This window comes from Olea europaea, unplaced genomic scaffold (genome assembly GCF_002742605.1).
Source record: "Olea europaea var. sylvestris unplaced genomic scaffold, O_europaea_v1 scaffold479, whole genome shotgun sequence".
Taxonomy (NCBI): Eukaryota; Viridiplantae; Streptophyta; class Magnoliopsida; order Lamiales; family Oleaceae; genus Olea; species Olea europaea.
In genome coordinates this window covers 41,883-58,207 of record NW_019263103.1, presented here as the reverse complement: position 1 = coordinate 58,207, position 16,325 = coordinate 41,883, and the positions used below count along the sequence as shown (strand labels likewise).

The following is a 16,325-nucleotide window of genomic DNA, read 5'->3' as shown; positions in this document are numbered from 1 at the left end:
TCAACTAGTCAAAACCAATGTCAGTTAGGGACTTAAATGAAATTAATTAGTTTATTGGGGTTTATTTTATGATTTAAGATATATGAATGTTTAAGATGGACATCATTTAAATTTGGGAAATATTTATTAATTATTAGAAGTTAGATGACTTAATAAGATATCATGTGAAGTTTGGAGGACTTGATAGCAAAAGTGTTTAGTTGGTGGATTACAAGTGGCACCTTGCAAGCCATTTATTTCATTTTTCATATTACATACATAAACATAAAGAAGCTAGAAACTGGGGCAGAAATAGAGAGAAAAACCGGCAAAAGAAAGAGAAAAAGAGAAGAAGAAAAGAAGAAAGAAAAGGAAGAAGAAGGAAGAAGAAGAAAAAATGATGGCAATACCAACATGGACCTTAAAGTTCTTCCTTAATTACTTCAGGTAAGTAAAAGATGTACTTATGGGAAATAATTCTTGAATTTAAGGTTTGTAAACAATTACTCATGTTAAAGTTATATTTGAGGTTATAACTAAATTATGGCAAAGAAATATGTAATTGTAAATTAGTGTTGAAGAAAGTGGAATTTGAGATGGGTCTTTGAAAGAAATACATATTTTTGAAATTCTTGGGACTATATGATGTTAAACACTTAAATTAAGGACTTGAGGTTGAAATTTTCCATTTTTCCTAAAGAAATTTTCAGGTTATGTAATGAAGGTGCTATTTTCTAAATTTTCCCAGAAAAGTGTTATTCTGTCCATATTTTGGTGAGTTTTCTATATATAGAATTTGGTGTCATAATTCAATATTGTGGAACTTTAGTGCCCTTTTTGTCAAATATTTGATTTTCAGATTTTTAAGGTTCCAATGAATGTGAAATGCTGAAGCCTATGTATTGGACTAAATTATATATAGGGGTTGCGTATATACAAGCTAAGTTATACCATTTTTTATAAACCCGAGAATTTTAATTAGATACTTGAGTAAAGATAGTTTGGGAAAATGATAATCATCACGAAATATTCACTTGGAAGAATGGTTTTATGGAACAAATGTAAATTTAATTGGCTGAATTATGGTTATTAGCTTTGCTAGATTGGAAGATGGGATAATTATTTTCATGATTAGAATAAAGGTTATGTGATGAATTAGCTATTAGATAATGGACTAGAAAGTGGAATTAGCTTGAAGTGATTAAAGGAAATTGGGGAAAGTTATTCAAGTATCGAGAAATCAAGTCTTAGATTTGATCATCAATATTTAAAACTACTTAGCAAGATAGTGGTTAAATTAGTTATTTTACATTGTCTTTCAGGTGGTGGCGAAGAGATGGGAAAAACTTGTCGACCATCATGACCATTAGCTTGTTTAGAGTGAGTGGATATCGCATTTATTTAAATTATATTAGTTCTCAAACTTATATGAAATAGTTGTTCATTAGATTTCTTATAGTAAATCATACAAGCTACAAAATTTATTTATTTCAGAAGATTGATTTAGAAAGTGTGATTTCAGAATTAAGTTATGATTTTTTTTTTAAGTAATGCTTCTAAAAGAGAAATTCAGTTCAGCTAAATTATTTCATTGGCTTGTTATATGAGTATTAAATGTCTCATCATATTTAAAGTTATTTTTAAAACTACCAGAAAATACCCAGGTGATTTTACCCTAGTCTACATTGGTGTGAATGTATTTTCATAGTGTATGATCCGTTATGGTTATTTTACCCCCTCTGCACTAGTGTGAATGTGTTTCCACAGTGTATGACCAGTTATGATGATTTTACTCACTCTGCACTATTGTGAATGTGTTTCCATATTGTATAACCAAATTATTAGAGGTCTTTGGAACCCACTCTCGTACACACATTAGCTTTGGGTCGTGTACTAGGGTGATTAGTCTTTGGGACAGCTCTGCATACGTATGTCTAGGTTATTGGATTGTCAGATTATCAAATTTGAACGGCTTTGTCTTGTACATCGAGATTACTCTATACATGAGTAAGGCTATTCATTGGGTACCTTTTCGGTGTGATTTTTTAGTATTTCTACAGCTTATCAGATTTCAGATTATAGAATTCAGTTTATTCAATTCTCAGAATAAAGCTTTCAACTTATTGTATTGAGTAGCAGTAATATTTTATGGATTTTCATTGATATCGTAATATTTATATTCACAGTTACTTATCTAAAATGAAAAACAAAGAATTTTATGATCCAATAATGTTTTAGTTTTAAAAGTGTTACTAGATTTCAGAATTTCTCAAAGTTTAATAGAGTAAGAATTTTCTAAAAATATGCATAAAAGAAAAAGTGTACTTATTTGCAAATTATCCACTCACTAAGCCTTAATTTCATATATATATTTTTTTACCTTTTTCTTTATCAGACAAATAGTAGTCAAATTGAGCAGCTTTGGAGCCTGTCAAACCTCTAAATTGAGCCATGCATCATAGGTTGTATGATATCCTTTATTGGATTATATATTATGAGTTCTTTTGGGATATAAGTAGTTTAAATCAGAAAAGTTCATTTTGGGCTCATTAAATTTCCCATGATATGAGAGAAAAAAAAGCATTTGGTATCTTTAGTATATTTGAGGATTATTTGTTGTAAAGCAAGTAAATATTGAATGGCCAGCATTTTATTTGAATAGTTTGTATTTTGAGGGACTGGCGTACCCTGATTTATATTATAGGTATTGATTTGAGGAAAATTAGTTATTGTTCAGGTGGTTTTAGTTCATATTTTAGAGGAAACCTTGTCAAAATTTTGTTAAAGATATTTTTTAATCAGACAAGTTAAGGTTGCTTTGGTGGTAGGTCCGACACTTAGTTGGTATTACCATCGGCACACGACACGTGTCGGATCTATTAGGGTGATTCAGGACAGGTCGTGTTAAATGGTATCAGAGCGTGGTTCAGTGGTTGTTAAGCTCGAGTAAGTCATGAATTTCTTTTTCAGAATAGCATGTCATCAAGATTGTTAGTCGTGGCGTGGTGGCAAAACTCATAGGCTCCAATGTGGTATTTGAAACTCATATTGCCCCTGATAACGAGGATATGGCAATTAAGAAAATAAGAATGAACTTTATTGATTTGAGCATAATAAGTATGAGGATGTTATTGAGAATTATCCGATTGTAATGAGAGTTGTTAGAGTTGTCATGTTGGCGCCATGATATATTTTCTCTAATAAATCAATAATTGCTCTATATATCCAGCAGGCAATTAAGTAAAGGGTATAACTTTTCTTAGTAATGAGATTTATTGGGTATGGGTTTCTTTTATGACTATTAGAGGAAATGTCTTGTAGATGCCTTGGATGATGAGTATTGTTTTATGTTGATATATGTATAGTTTGTGGCATTACGAGTTGAAATCATGATTGCTTTGTAAGATAAATGATTGAGGTACTATGAGAATTATTGTGGGAGATTGTGAACAATATATGGAGAAAGATGCATATATTAGAAAATCAAGATGTGGAGATATGATAAGGAACTTGTTTATGAAAAAAAAATTAATGATAATAATGAAACCATATGGAATGTTGATTCATGACGAAAAATGGTGTTATTGAATATGTTTTACTTTGTGATTTTGAGTAAATCAATGCAACCGTTGCCCATCTTTTGTTGTTTCAAGGACAAGCAAGTATCTAGGTTTGTACTTCAACTACTATTGAAGGAATGAGGATTGAAATTTATATTGCTATGTGTGTATCTAATGGGTGACATGAATAAGAAATAGCGTAAAGTTGAAGAACAAGAGAGAATAGCCATGATTAAATGTTGAGATCATACAGTATCAAGATATCCAATGTAACAAGGTTTTATGATTCCGAAGGGCATTGTGAATAATGGTACACTTATAATTAGTGGTCCGTCAAAATAATATTGGAATGATATATTTAGTTTGCTAAGTGAAATACTCTTCTCATGACCATAAGTGGGATTTTTGTGTTAGATTAAAATCGATTGAGACGAAATGTTAAATTGTAATTATAAGTTGAGTTCTATGAGTTTTGTGTTGCTATTAGATTACTATCTCTGCATTTGTGATTTTGAATTTCATGAATTAAGAATTTAATTCTCATTAAGGTAGTATGATAAGGAATTCATGGACGATAGGTTATGTTATTGTTGAGACTAGGATTAAAGAATGTTTATTTTAGATATGAAGGTAGCTTAGCTTAGGTTATTCTATCATAAATTTTTTATAGATATTTGAAAATCAATAAGGATTTGGATTCACATTGCATTATCGAGATCATGGCATTCTAGTGTGGGAAATAAACTTGGTGGTCGAAATGATATTTATTAAATAGGGAAAAACAAAATCTTGGTGTTATATTCTATTTCTTATTCGAGAAAAGAATGAGATAGAGAATAAGAAACAAAGAAGCTGTCACATTCAAGTTTCTTACCCTGTTTTTCAGCATTTGCAGATAGGTTATGTGACTGAGAAGTGTTAAAAAGAATATATTATTAACATACAGAATCTTGATGGTACATTAATGTGTTAAATGTCAAGGAGCACAATTTTTATGATCCTAAGGAAATAGGTATAATCAAATGTATCAAGTTATACAATGTGAGCATAAATGACAAGGTTACTTGATATGGTGAATATCAAGTAAAAGAATATTATGGTTGTCTTATAGTCAAATAATGTGATGAGATATTTGGGTTATTAAGTTAATTAATTTTTTTATGGCTATTGGTTGTATTATTATGTTATATTACATACCATTTGGAAGCTTTGGGCTAAATTTTGGTAGTTAAGGTGAATTTGATGTACTTTTGGTGATGTAATTTTTGGATTAGTTTCGATTGTATTTTTTTTGAGTTCATGAATAAAGTATTCATCTTTATTGAGAACTATTCACTATGGAATATAGGGATGATACGGTGGATACCCTAAATTATATGGTGATCGTCTAATGTAAATTTTACTCGATCGTAGAATGGTATCCTTTGGGTTCATTATCTAAATTAAAGGTCTTTAGGTAATATACAAGAAAGCTTATGCATTGGCAATAGGTCAATGACCTCCTTATGGAATAAGAGTATAGAATTATCATGAATTAAATGTGATTATTGTATCCTCATAGAAAGAAAGAGCACCAAAATTGTGTGGGTTTAGAAATGTAAAAGTTTTGCATTCAAATTAAATTATGAGACAATATTTACCCTTGTATCTAAAGTTGATGAGTGTTTGATTTATGATAATAGATTATGTTAAGGCTTAGAAAGTATACTGAAGTAAATGATGAATTATGGATTATACTACAGATTGTTAAAGAGGCATAATTTAGACATGATTTATAGTTGGTTATATTGGGGTTGAATTTAGAAACTGTGGTGTTATGCCATTGCGAAAAACATTGATACTTATATATCATCGTAGTTTAAGGTATATTTCAATTTGAAAGGGTTGAAATTGAAGTTGTGTATATATTATCATTGGGTGATATAGAATTAAAGGAAAAGAACACCATATTGAGCTTTATCAATTGTTGTTGAGGATAGTTAGAATTTTAGAAAATCGTGAACAATTGAATTTTTGTACATATTGTCAAGCAAGAATTGGATTAGTTACCCTCAAATATTTTTCATTTTGGGGTTCCAAGTACACAGGATCGAGATAAAAATGCTATTGGAATCATTATTGATAAAGGTTACAAGATTCTTTTCAAATGATATAGTTAGTGCATGAGGTAGATTTATAAATTTATATATTGATATTGATATAGGAAAGGTCAAGGAAAATCTAAGGACAAGAAAGAATAAATTCTGTATAGTTAAATTAGTGTGCTAGTTAACTTGTAAGAAGGCAATCAGTAGAAGAGACATCACGGGAATATGAAGATCAGGCATGCTCTGTGCTCTATATCTTGATATATTTGATTCCAAATTGATTGAATTTCGAGGACGAAATACTTTTAAGGAGGTAAGATTGTTACACCCCATTTCATACTAGTCAAAACTCAATATTATTTATTCAAAGTCAAATGTTCGACTAGTCAGAACCAAGGTCCGTTAGGGACTTAAATGAAATTAATTATTTTAGTGGGGTTTATTTTATGATTTAAGATGTATGAATGTTTAAGATGGATATCATTTAAATTCGGGGAAATACTTATTAATTATTAGAAGTTAGATGACTTAATAAGATATCATGTGAAGTTTGGAGGACTTTATAGAAAAAGGGTTTAGTTTGTGGATTACAAATGGTACCTTGCAAGCCATTTCTTTCATTTTTCATATTACATACATACACATAAAGAAGCTAGAAATTGGGGCAGAAATAGAGAGAAAAACCGGCAAAAGAAAGAGAAAAAGAGAAGAAGAGAAGAAGAAAGAAAAGGAAGAAGAAGAAGGAAGAGGAAGAAAAAATGATGGTAATACCTACATGGTCCTTAAAGTTCTTCCTTAATTTCTTCAGGTAAGTAAAAGATGTATTTATGGGAAATAATTCTTGAATTTAAGGTTTGCAAACAATTACTCATGTTTAAAGTTTGACAAGAATTAAAGATTATGAATATTTATCTGAGGTTATAACTAAATTATGGCAAAGAAATATGTAATTGTCAATTAGTGTTGAAGAAATTGGAATTTGAGATGGGTTTATGAAAGAAATACATATTTTTGAAATTCTTGGGACTATATGATGCTAAAACACTTAAATTAAGGATTTGAGGTTGAAATTCTCCATTTTTCCTAAAGAAATTTTCAGGTTATGTAATGAAGGTGCTAATTTTGAAATTTTCCCAAAAAAGTGTTATTTCTATCCATATTTTGGTGAAGGCTTCTAAAAGTTAAATTCATTTCAGTTAAACTATTTCATTGGCATGTTATATAAGTATTAAATGTCTCAGCATATTTAAAGTTTTTTTAAAAATCACCAAAAAGTACTCAAGTGATTTTATCCTAGTCTGCACTGATGTGAATGTATTTCCATAGAATATAACCAATTATGGTTATTTTACCCGCACTGGTGTTAATGTGTTTCCATTGTGTATGACCAGTTATGATGATTTTACTCACTCTGCACTATTGTGAATATGTATCTATAGTGTATGACCAGATTGTCAGAGGTCTTTGGGACCCACTCTCGTACACACATAGGCTTTGGGCCGTGTACTAGGGTGAGCCTTTGGGACATCTCTGCGTACGTATGACCAGATTATTAGATTTGAATAGCTTTGTCTTGTACGTCGAGATTACTCTATACATGAGTAAGGCTATTCATTGGATACCTTTTCGGTGTGATTTTTCAGTATTTCTATAGCTTATCAAATTTCAGATTATAGAATTTAGTTTATTCAATTCTTAGAATATAGCTTTCAGCTTGTTGCATTGAGTAGCAGCAACATTTCGTGGATTTTCATTTATATCATATTATTTATATTCAGAGTTACTTATCTAAAATGAAGAACAAAGAATTTTATGATCCAATCATGTTTCAGTTTTAAAAGTGTTACTAGATTTCAGAATTTCTCAAAGTTTAATAGGGTAAGAATTTTCAAAAAATATGCATAAAAGAAAAAGTATACTTTTTTGCAAATTATCCACTCATCGAGCTTTAAGCTCATATATTTTTTTACCTTTTTCTTTATCAGACAAACATCAGTCAAATTGAGTAGCTTTGGAGCTATCGAAGTAATGAATTGAGCCACGCATTATAGGTTGTATGATATCCTTTATTGGATTATACATTATGTGTTCTTTTGGAATACATGTAGTTTAAATCCAAAATGTTCGTTTTGGGCTCATTAAATATTTGGCATCTTTAGTATATTTGAGGATTGTTGGTTGTAACACAAGTAAATATTGAATAGCCAGCATTTTATTTGAATAGTTTGTATTTTGAGGGACTGAGGTACCTTGATTTATATTATAGATATTGATTTGAGGAAAATTGGTTATTGTTCAGGTGGTTTTAGTTCGTATTTTAGATGAAACTTTGTCACAATTTTGTTAAAAATATTTTTTAATCAGACAAGTCAGGGTTGCCTTGGTGGTAGGTCCGACATTTAGTTAGTTACCATCGACGTACAACACGTGTCGGATCCATTAAGGTGATTCGAGACAGGTCGTGTCATCAATGGCTTCTAAGCGTGAGAAAGTTGGTTCCAATTAAGTCTGAATTAATGAAAAAGGTTACTCCCTTTTCACGTGCTACTGCATATTGTCTGTTGTTCATTGCAGGAGCTACAACTGTTGTGAGACTCTTACCGAAGTGACTATGGGAACCTCTAGACCACACTTGCAGGTTTTAGGATGTGATTTTTTATTTAAAGTCATAATTCACTTGTATTGGACCATACAGTTGTAGGCTGCTCACCATAGAAACCTGGACAACCATGGCTAGAGGTTGTGAAGGCTGGTAATTGTCTTGATGACTTTCATCAAAGTCTAAGCTATCTTCGTTGCCCATTACTAAAAGCTGGTAACAAGTGTAGCTCTCTGGAAGACCTTTGCTAGAGGTTGTGCCTAAAGATGTTAAAAAAAATCATTTAACCCGATTCTCATGGGTCGGATGGAGATTATCTTAATAGGGTAAATGGGCGGGCACCAAGTAGGGTTCATTGTCTCGAAGCCGGTTCGAGAAACATGATCCCTATCCTGCTACATACCCCCATTTAAAATTAATTTTAAATTTAAGATTTTTATCAAACAAAAACAAAAGATTTATTATCATGTTTGTTAGAATTAGGGTGTGATCCGAATTTTATGAAAGTCTATTTGAGAATTTTATTTGAAATCCAATGGGGAATTTTAGTTGAAGTCTATTTGGAAATTTAAGTTAGAATTGAATTTTGGTATTGGTAGTAAACTTGAAAATATCTTGAAGGAGTCCAAGTTGCAATTTGTTTCTATTTGCATTTTGTGCAATGTTTTACTCCTATTTTATCCCAAATATCCCATTATTAGTTTTACATATTGTATTGAGAGTTCACCTTATATTAAAATCTTCATTGTGTTATATTCCTAACATGTTATGGATCGTGGTGTACAACATACATTAAATCAATCCTCGTTAAATAAGATTGTGTCTATTCACAAAGAAGATAAAGTATCTTGTTGAATTTGAGGTCCCATAGAGATGATCTTGTTATTGATGGTGATTATATGAGGGACTAATTAAAGTTTAATTACAGTAATAAATTATGTAATTATCGCAAGAGACGGGACACATAAGAAATGATTGTTATAAGTTGCATAAGAATGAAAATTTAGATGCTGCGAATCAGAAGGAAAAACAATTAGAAACTTCATGTGAAGTCAACTTTGCAGAAAATAGGTGCAATGATGGGGAACTTTTGGTTACTTTCATGTCAACCTGACAAAATTGTTTCACCCATTTTCGGTGCATGTCTGTGTAGAGGAGTATTTAAGCATTTACCTTTATTATTACTTTTTAAGTGAAAGTATAATGTTGCTTAAATTGGATTATATCGTTAATGTTCTTCTAAGCATTTGCCTTGGTATTAGATGCCAAATATGACGTGACACTGAAATTAGTATTAGGAGTGCTAAGATGGGATTTGAAATTTGTTCTTTACTTAGCTAATTGTTTGAGTCAAGTTTGCACCCTGTACCATTCAATTTGGCGGTTGAAAATAATATGACAATTGAATATCATTCGACTCCATATTTTGTAATTATATGTCTTACACACGCTTGCAGTTCGACGTCATAACATGTCCAACAGTGGGCCAAGGCTTGATACCTGTGTTTGACAAGGAAAGAGGTGGGAGAATATGGTTGGGGATCTAAGCTGAAGTGGAAATATAGGCCAATGAGTGTTTGGAGTTGTCTAATTGCTTACTATATTAATAAATCTTTAAGTCATTCACGACTTATAAACTCAATTCACCGAATAAAAAACTACAAAGAATGTATGAATAAGTTAACCCAACTTGCAAAAATAATAACAATACTATTAAATTTTTAAGTAAGACTCTCGATTATGTATTTATTAACTCTGGTCACATAATAGCAAAATTAATTACTAAAATAATCGTAAAATAAGGACAATATTAATAAATCTTCTCAAAATACGTAGTTGTTAACTAAATTCACAGAATAGCAAAGCACAATGTGAACATTAAGATAATCAGTATCAAATATGCACATAAAGCCTGTAGTTAAGGTATTTTTGGTAAAACTAGAATCCTTCTATATTTTCAATCTAAGTCCTCCACCATCGCAAACACCAGTTAGATTAAGACATGCTACACTCTTAGTATGAATAGTTTATCGGTCTGGGCATGGATGTTCATATTGGGACATCTTGTTTGGGTTACTGGATTTATGTTCTTAATTTCCTGGCATGGATATTGGCATGAATTGATTGAAACTTTAGCATCGGCTCATGAACACACACTTTTGGCCAATTTGATACGATGGAGAGAGATAAACCTGTGGCACTTTCCATTGTCCAAGCAAGATTGGTTGGATTAGCCCACTTTTCTGTAGGTTATATATTCACTTATCGTTCAGGCGTTAAAAATCGGTGAGGTTTACTCTTCCTTTGAAATTCGAAGAAGCACCCGTGGTCCTCTTGTCTATCAATAGTTAAATCAAATTTTTCTTCGAAAAATGAAATTTCTAGTCAATGCAAAATGGAAGTATGATAATTTTCTAATAATTCCTTATTGACAACATATCTAGATGATAGATATCTGTGTAAAAAATTTTGTTCTGTGGTTTACATATACTCGTCTATTTTATTAAAATAGAAATTGAGAAGGATTTTTTTGATTGAAAAAAATTAGCCAATTTAGCTCTTAATACAGGATCATTCAAATCAAGTTATTTTATTTTATGTTGTTTTTGTTTTTGTTTTTGTTTTTGTTATTGGGATAGGTGAATTCTTATAGATCCATCCTCCGAAGGAGCCGGACATGATAATTTTTTATCATCTAGCTTGAGCAAGTGTTTTCCTAATGATATTATAAAATAAAAATTGAGATAGAATTAATCAGTATTGATTTTTTCATTCAAAAAATCTTTCTCAATTTCTATTATTACTAAATAGATGAGTATATGTAAACCCCAGAACAGAAATCGTTACTCAAATATCTAGGTTAGCCAAAAGCTGGTTATCGGTTCAAGAATGTAAGGTGCCCATGATTTTTTAGGGTAAGAAGGGTAGAGGAAATGCCTCAAGCCAGTGTTCGAGGTTCAGGCGCTGCAGCACTGAACTAACCCACAAGTACACTCGTAGCTATAGCTCTAACTCGATTATTTCTTAATAATTGATGTACCTCACAAGTCATATTAATTGCTTGACCGACAGTATCTCAAAATTTAATTACCAGAGTGCTATAAATATTAGGCATCTTGCCTGGTAGAATGGGAATGAAAAACAGGAGATACGCATTCTCAAAATATGGACAAATGGGAGTTTAACTCCGAAAGAAGCACTTCATGAAGCCTGTCGAAATTTGATTGATTTATTTAATCCCCTTTAACATAAATGGTTCTTTTTAAACACAAGGAATAATTCATTCTAAATTAAGGGATAATAGAATTCCGAGTTTTGAAATGAATTAATGGAAAATCTGGTTAAGAAGGCATTATCAATATGATTTATCTTAGATCAGATGGTCTAGATTAACACCACAACAATGGTGGAATAGAGTTTATCAAAGTCGTATGGTTAAAAGGACACGACGAGCATAAATATCATCTTTAACTTCTATTCTAATGAACTGAATATCTTGTATAAGGAATCGAAGAAATATGTGACGATTTTTTCAGGAAATCCCAACGAAAAATACACGCTATCCCTTCATTTCTTCATAAACCGAGTTATCTTTAGAGCCCATCTCTGTTCATCGAAAAGTGGAATTCGTCCTACATTTTTTCCATTACATTCACTTGAATTTCTTCCATTTCATCGATTTTGTTCATATCTTCCTTTTCTTCCCCAAAAAAAGGAAGGAGAATGATCTTCTTCGACAGATCTCCAAATTGTGTTTTCCTAATGACATTATAAAATACGAATTGAGATAGAACTAATCAATATGATTTTTTAAATAAAAAAATCCCCTCAATTTCTATTATTACAAAATAGATGAGTATATGTAAACTCTAGAATAGAAATTGTTATCTGAAATATTAATTATAATATTGTTCTACTTAAGGAGTAACAACATGATAAGTAATTATCAATTTAAAATTTATAGAAGAACATTTAAAAGTATTTAACTAGATTAAAAATACTAATTACCATATAAAAATGATATAAATTTATATAAAAAAAATAATTGCCAAACATAACGATTGTTGCATAAATTTATACAAATTTTGGTACAATGTACCGAATGAAGAATTATGGAATTGTGCGTAAAGAAAAAAATATCCACATGTATTTAAAAAAAGAAGAAGTAATCAATATCTACCATTTACATTCTAACTTTGACTATAAACCATGGAAATATGCAGAAACTTTTACACACTAATAATTTGGCAGACAATTAATTGGTCAGTGGGCAACTTGAATATGATTGCATTACAAAGACAAGTCGGCCGAAATATGATTGAGTATGAATCGACCTAAATTTCACAAAGTAATTTTTAACATCATAGATTGAATGCGAGTATTGACAGATTATAGCAGAAAGCCCAAATATACACAAATTAATGTGCTATATGCATGTGTATAAAAAAATTCAAATGTCACCAAATTAATTTTGATTCACATGATAGATGACTTTGTTTAAAAAAATAACTACCTTCAAGACTTTGGAGAATTAAGCATTCGTAAGAATAACGTGTTATAAAAAGAGAGAAAAGGAGAAGAGAAAATAAAAGTTAATAGATTTATGTGTATTGTAATGGACCAAAGCTTTACATTTATAGGGAAGGATTAAGGATAAAATGATAATAATTTCTAGTGCTGTAGGGGTGCAATTGTCAATCATTAATAATCTTACCATTCACAATAAGTTTTACTATTTTTAAAAATGAAGGTACTTTGTAATTTCTTTTTTTTTTATACATATATGAACGCAACCACTTATTCAGTAGAACCCAACTTAGTCAAACCCCTGAACCAACCCCATTTCAAAAAACACATCCGAGATGTAGAGTTTTGATACATTACACACTCCATTAAATAAGAAACTTAATGAGGAAATTACACCCCAACCTACTTTGAAAGATCTATGTTTGAAAATCAGGTGAGAGGTTTCACATTTCACAAATTAGATATTTCATATTTAAATATTAAATCTACAATTTTCAAACCAAACCCCAATCAGTTTTCCCTCCTTTCTCTCTCTTTATCTCACATTGCCAGCGGCTGCATTCTCTATCTCCCATTCTCTTATCTTTAAATCGATAATATTTCTTTATAATATTTTCGTATTAATTTTAAAAATTTTGTGAATTGCTTTTGTAACTATGGCCCAAAAAACAAAGAAAGATGAGACGAAATTCAAGGTCATACCTGAGGCCATCACGCTATGTGTTAAATGCGGTGTTGCTTTGGCCAAGGATTTGCGTAAAAAATATTTCAGCGCCACCGCAGTTGGGTCCGCGTCCACTGTGGTCACGACGGTTGCAGGATCTAAAAAATCATTTTGATCTAGCTTGTCCTCGAGGTCTTCGCTTGAGAGGAAATTGAAACCTGTGGAGATCAATAAGGGTTTGAAGAAAGAGGATTTGGAGTCGACGGAGCTTTTACATGTGAAGAAAGAGGTAAATTGGTGCTCTAATTGCCAGAGGAAGGTCAATTTGACCAAATTTAGATGTAGATACAGCAAGCTCTTTTACGCCAATCATCGTTATTCCTATTGGCACGACTGCAGCTACATCTACAAAGCTGCTGGAAGAGAGGCTATCTCAAGGGAAGATCAGGTTGTTAAAGCAGCTAAAATTGTCAAATTTTGAAGAAACAATTATCGAATTTATACATGTATGTATCAATCCAGAAGTAACGTGAAATGAAATTGATAAAAAATTGGGGACCCTGGAACCTGGCTCGATCTCCATCTTTAACACATCTTCAATTGATAGAGGAAGAGAAATTGAGGTGGTGGTCACAAGTGTTGGTTGTGGTCACAAATATTTGGTTGACTAGTGACCACTAAATCGGTTAATTTGTGATCAATTAAAAAGATAAATTGTGACAAAAAATTAATCTGTGACTTAAAAATTTGTTAATCTGTAACCAATGATTTGATAATTTGTAACTATATAATAAATTGTGACATATAAATATTTGTGATTTGTGATCAATAAATAAATCGTGACTTATAAATATTTTGATTTGTGACCGATGAACAAACTGTGACTTATAAAATTTTTGAATTGTGATCGTAAAATAATTTGTGACATAAAATTTATGATTTGTGACCAAAAAATAATAAGTGAATAAATAAATCGTTAATTTATGACCAAATCGAACCATCGCTCGAGTGCCACGTCGGCACCATGTGAGTGGTAACTCCGCCGCTTGAGTGGTAGGCTGGCGCTAAGTGAGTGCTAGCACCCTTATTTTAAGTGTTTGACCAGGAGACAAATGCCTAGCGAGCAAAAATGCATTGAGATTTTCTCCTTGTTTCATAATTTAAGTTCTTCAAGTCCCCTTCAACAAAAACACCAATACCTAGTAGAATTTAGATTATACTTCAACATTCTACGCCTTGAACCAAATTTTAATGCAAGGAATTATGCAACACTCTTCAGTGAATTACCAAACAACTACTTTACGACTTCCACACAAGACTCAATGGGTTAATATCAATAACAAATACCAACTAAGTTCAAGCAATGATCAACCTTGCTCACTACAATATCAACAAAATCTTTTCGATGGTTTATTAATATATATAAAGATTTTAATAAATGTGACAACAAGTTTAACGAAAAATTCATTCATTTTGGAAAGGACACGAATAATTACTTTATGCACAAAGTAATGTGCTTTGTCATCTTGTGAAACATTTGATCTTTTGTTAGAAAGATAGCATTTCGACCATCACAATACATTGTATAAATCTACATTAATTTCACCAACCAAACCTCTCAACCACATAGCCCTCTTACATGGCTATTACATGCCTATGTAATAGCCATATGCTCTGTCTCCGTTGTAGATAATGTTACTGCATTTTGCAAAGTTGCTTTTTAACTAATAGTGCGACCTCCAAAGGTAAGCACATATATTGTGAGTGATATCCTCTTATCAAGATCCCCTACATAATCTGAATCTATATACACAATGATTCTATATGTATTCCTACCAAAATGCAAACAAATATTAGTAGATAGATTCTCTCAAAGATCTGAATATTCACTGCATTTTTTTCTAATATTCATTTCCAGGATTTGCCATGTATATGCTAATTACACTTGCTACATGTACAAATTTTGGGCAAGTACAAACCACATCATACATAAGCAATCTTATTGGACATGAATAATGAACTCAAGACATGTAATTAATCTTTTCATCGGATTGCAGACGCAAGTTAGATGATAACAAAAAATGGGCAACCAAAGAGCATTGATAGCCTTTACGTTTTGCATATTGAACTTGTAAAGTACCTTCTCAATGTACTTTTTAGACTCAAATAGTACCCATCAGGCTTTTCTATCCCTCAAGAATCGAAATCGAGAATTTTTTTTGTTGCCCCCATATCTTTCATCTCAAACTCTTTTTTGAGGTTAGTTGTTATAAGCATATCATCAACACACAACTATAGATATGTACTTGACCCATTATCACACTTTTTGAAGTATATACAGCTATCATAATTGCTTCTAATGAAATTATGAGTAGTCATGAATGAATAAAACATCTTATACCATGACCTTGGTGATTACTTTAGTCCATACAATGACTTTTTCAACAAGCACACATAGTTCTCTTTTCCAATAACTATGAAATTCTCTGGTTGTTGAACATAAATATTCTTCTCCAGTTTTTCATGTAAGAGTCCTGTCTTGATATACTTGTTCCAAGTCATCCTTAGCCGTAGCCCAATGCAAAGTTCGAATTGAACTATGCTTTACAACTGGTGAGAACATATTTGTAAATTTCACACTAGGAATCTAACCTAACCCTTAGATACTAATTTGGTCTTTTCAACCACTGATATACCTTCCTTTCTTTTGAATACCTATCCATAGCGAACAAACTTCTTCTCCTTGGGTAATTTCACCACCTTCTACATAGCAATCAACCATTGTTTAAATCACTACAACCGACTGCTTTTATATATGTAGTAGGCTCTTTAGTAGAATTAATACTATTAGCCACAACCAATGCATAAGCTACCAAGTCTGCCTTTCCTTACTTTTGTGGAGGTCTAAT

The 16,325-nt window shown here is 31.4% G+C and overlaps 1 protein-coding gene and 1 long non-coding RNA gene across 2 annotated transcripts; both read left to right on the top strand.

Moving 5' to 3' along the window:
- Positions 1-313: 313 nt before the first annotated feature.
- LOC111388264 lies at positions 314-8,330 on the top strand. Its single transcript, XR_002701540.1, has 3 exons — positions 314-426; positions 1,302-1,359; positions 7,612-8,330. It is a non-coding gene; the product is annotated as an uncharacterized LOC111388264 (long non-coding RNA).
- A 5,078-nt stretch (positions 8,331-13,408) lies between these two features.
- LOC111388257 (zinc finger A20 and AN1 domain-containing stress-associated protein 5-like) lies at positions 13,409-13,897 on the top strand. The gene is made up of 2 exons (XM_023012946.1): positions 13,409-13,539; positions 13,609-13,897. The coding sequence occupies exons 1-2, from the start codon at positions 13,409-13,411 to the stop codon at positions 13,895-13,897; spliced, it is 420 nt and encodes a 139-aa protein (XP_022868714.1).
- Positions 13,898-16,325: the final 2,428 nt, after the last annotated feature.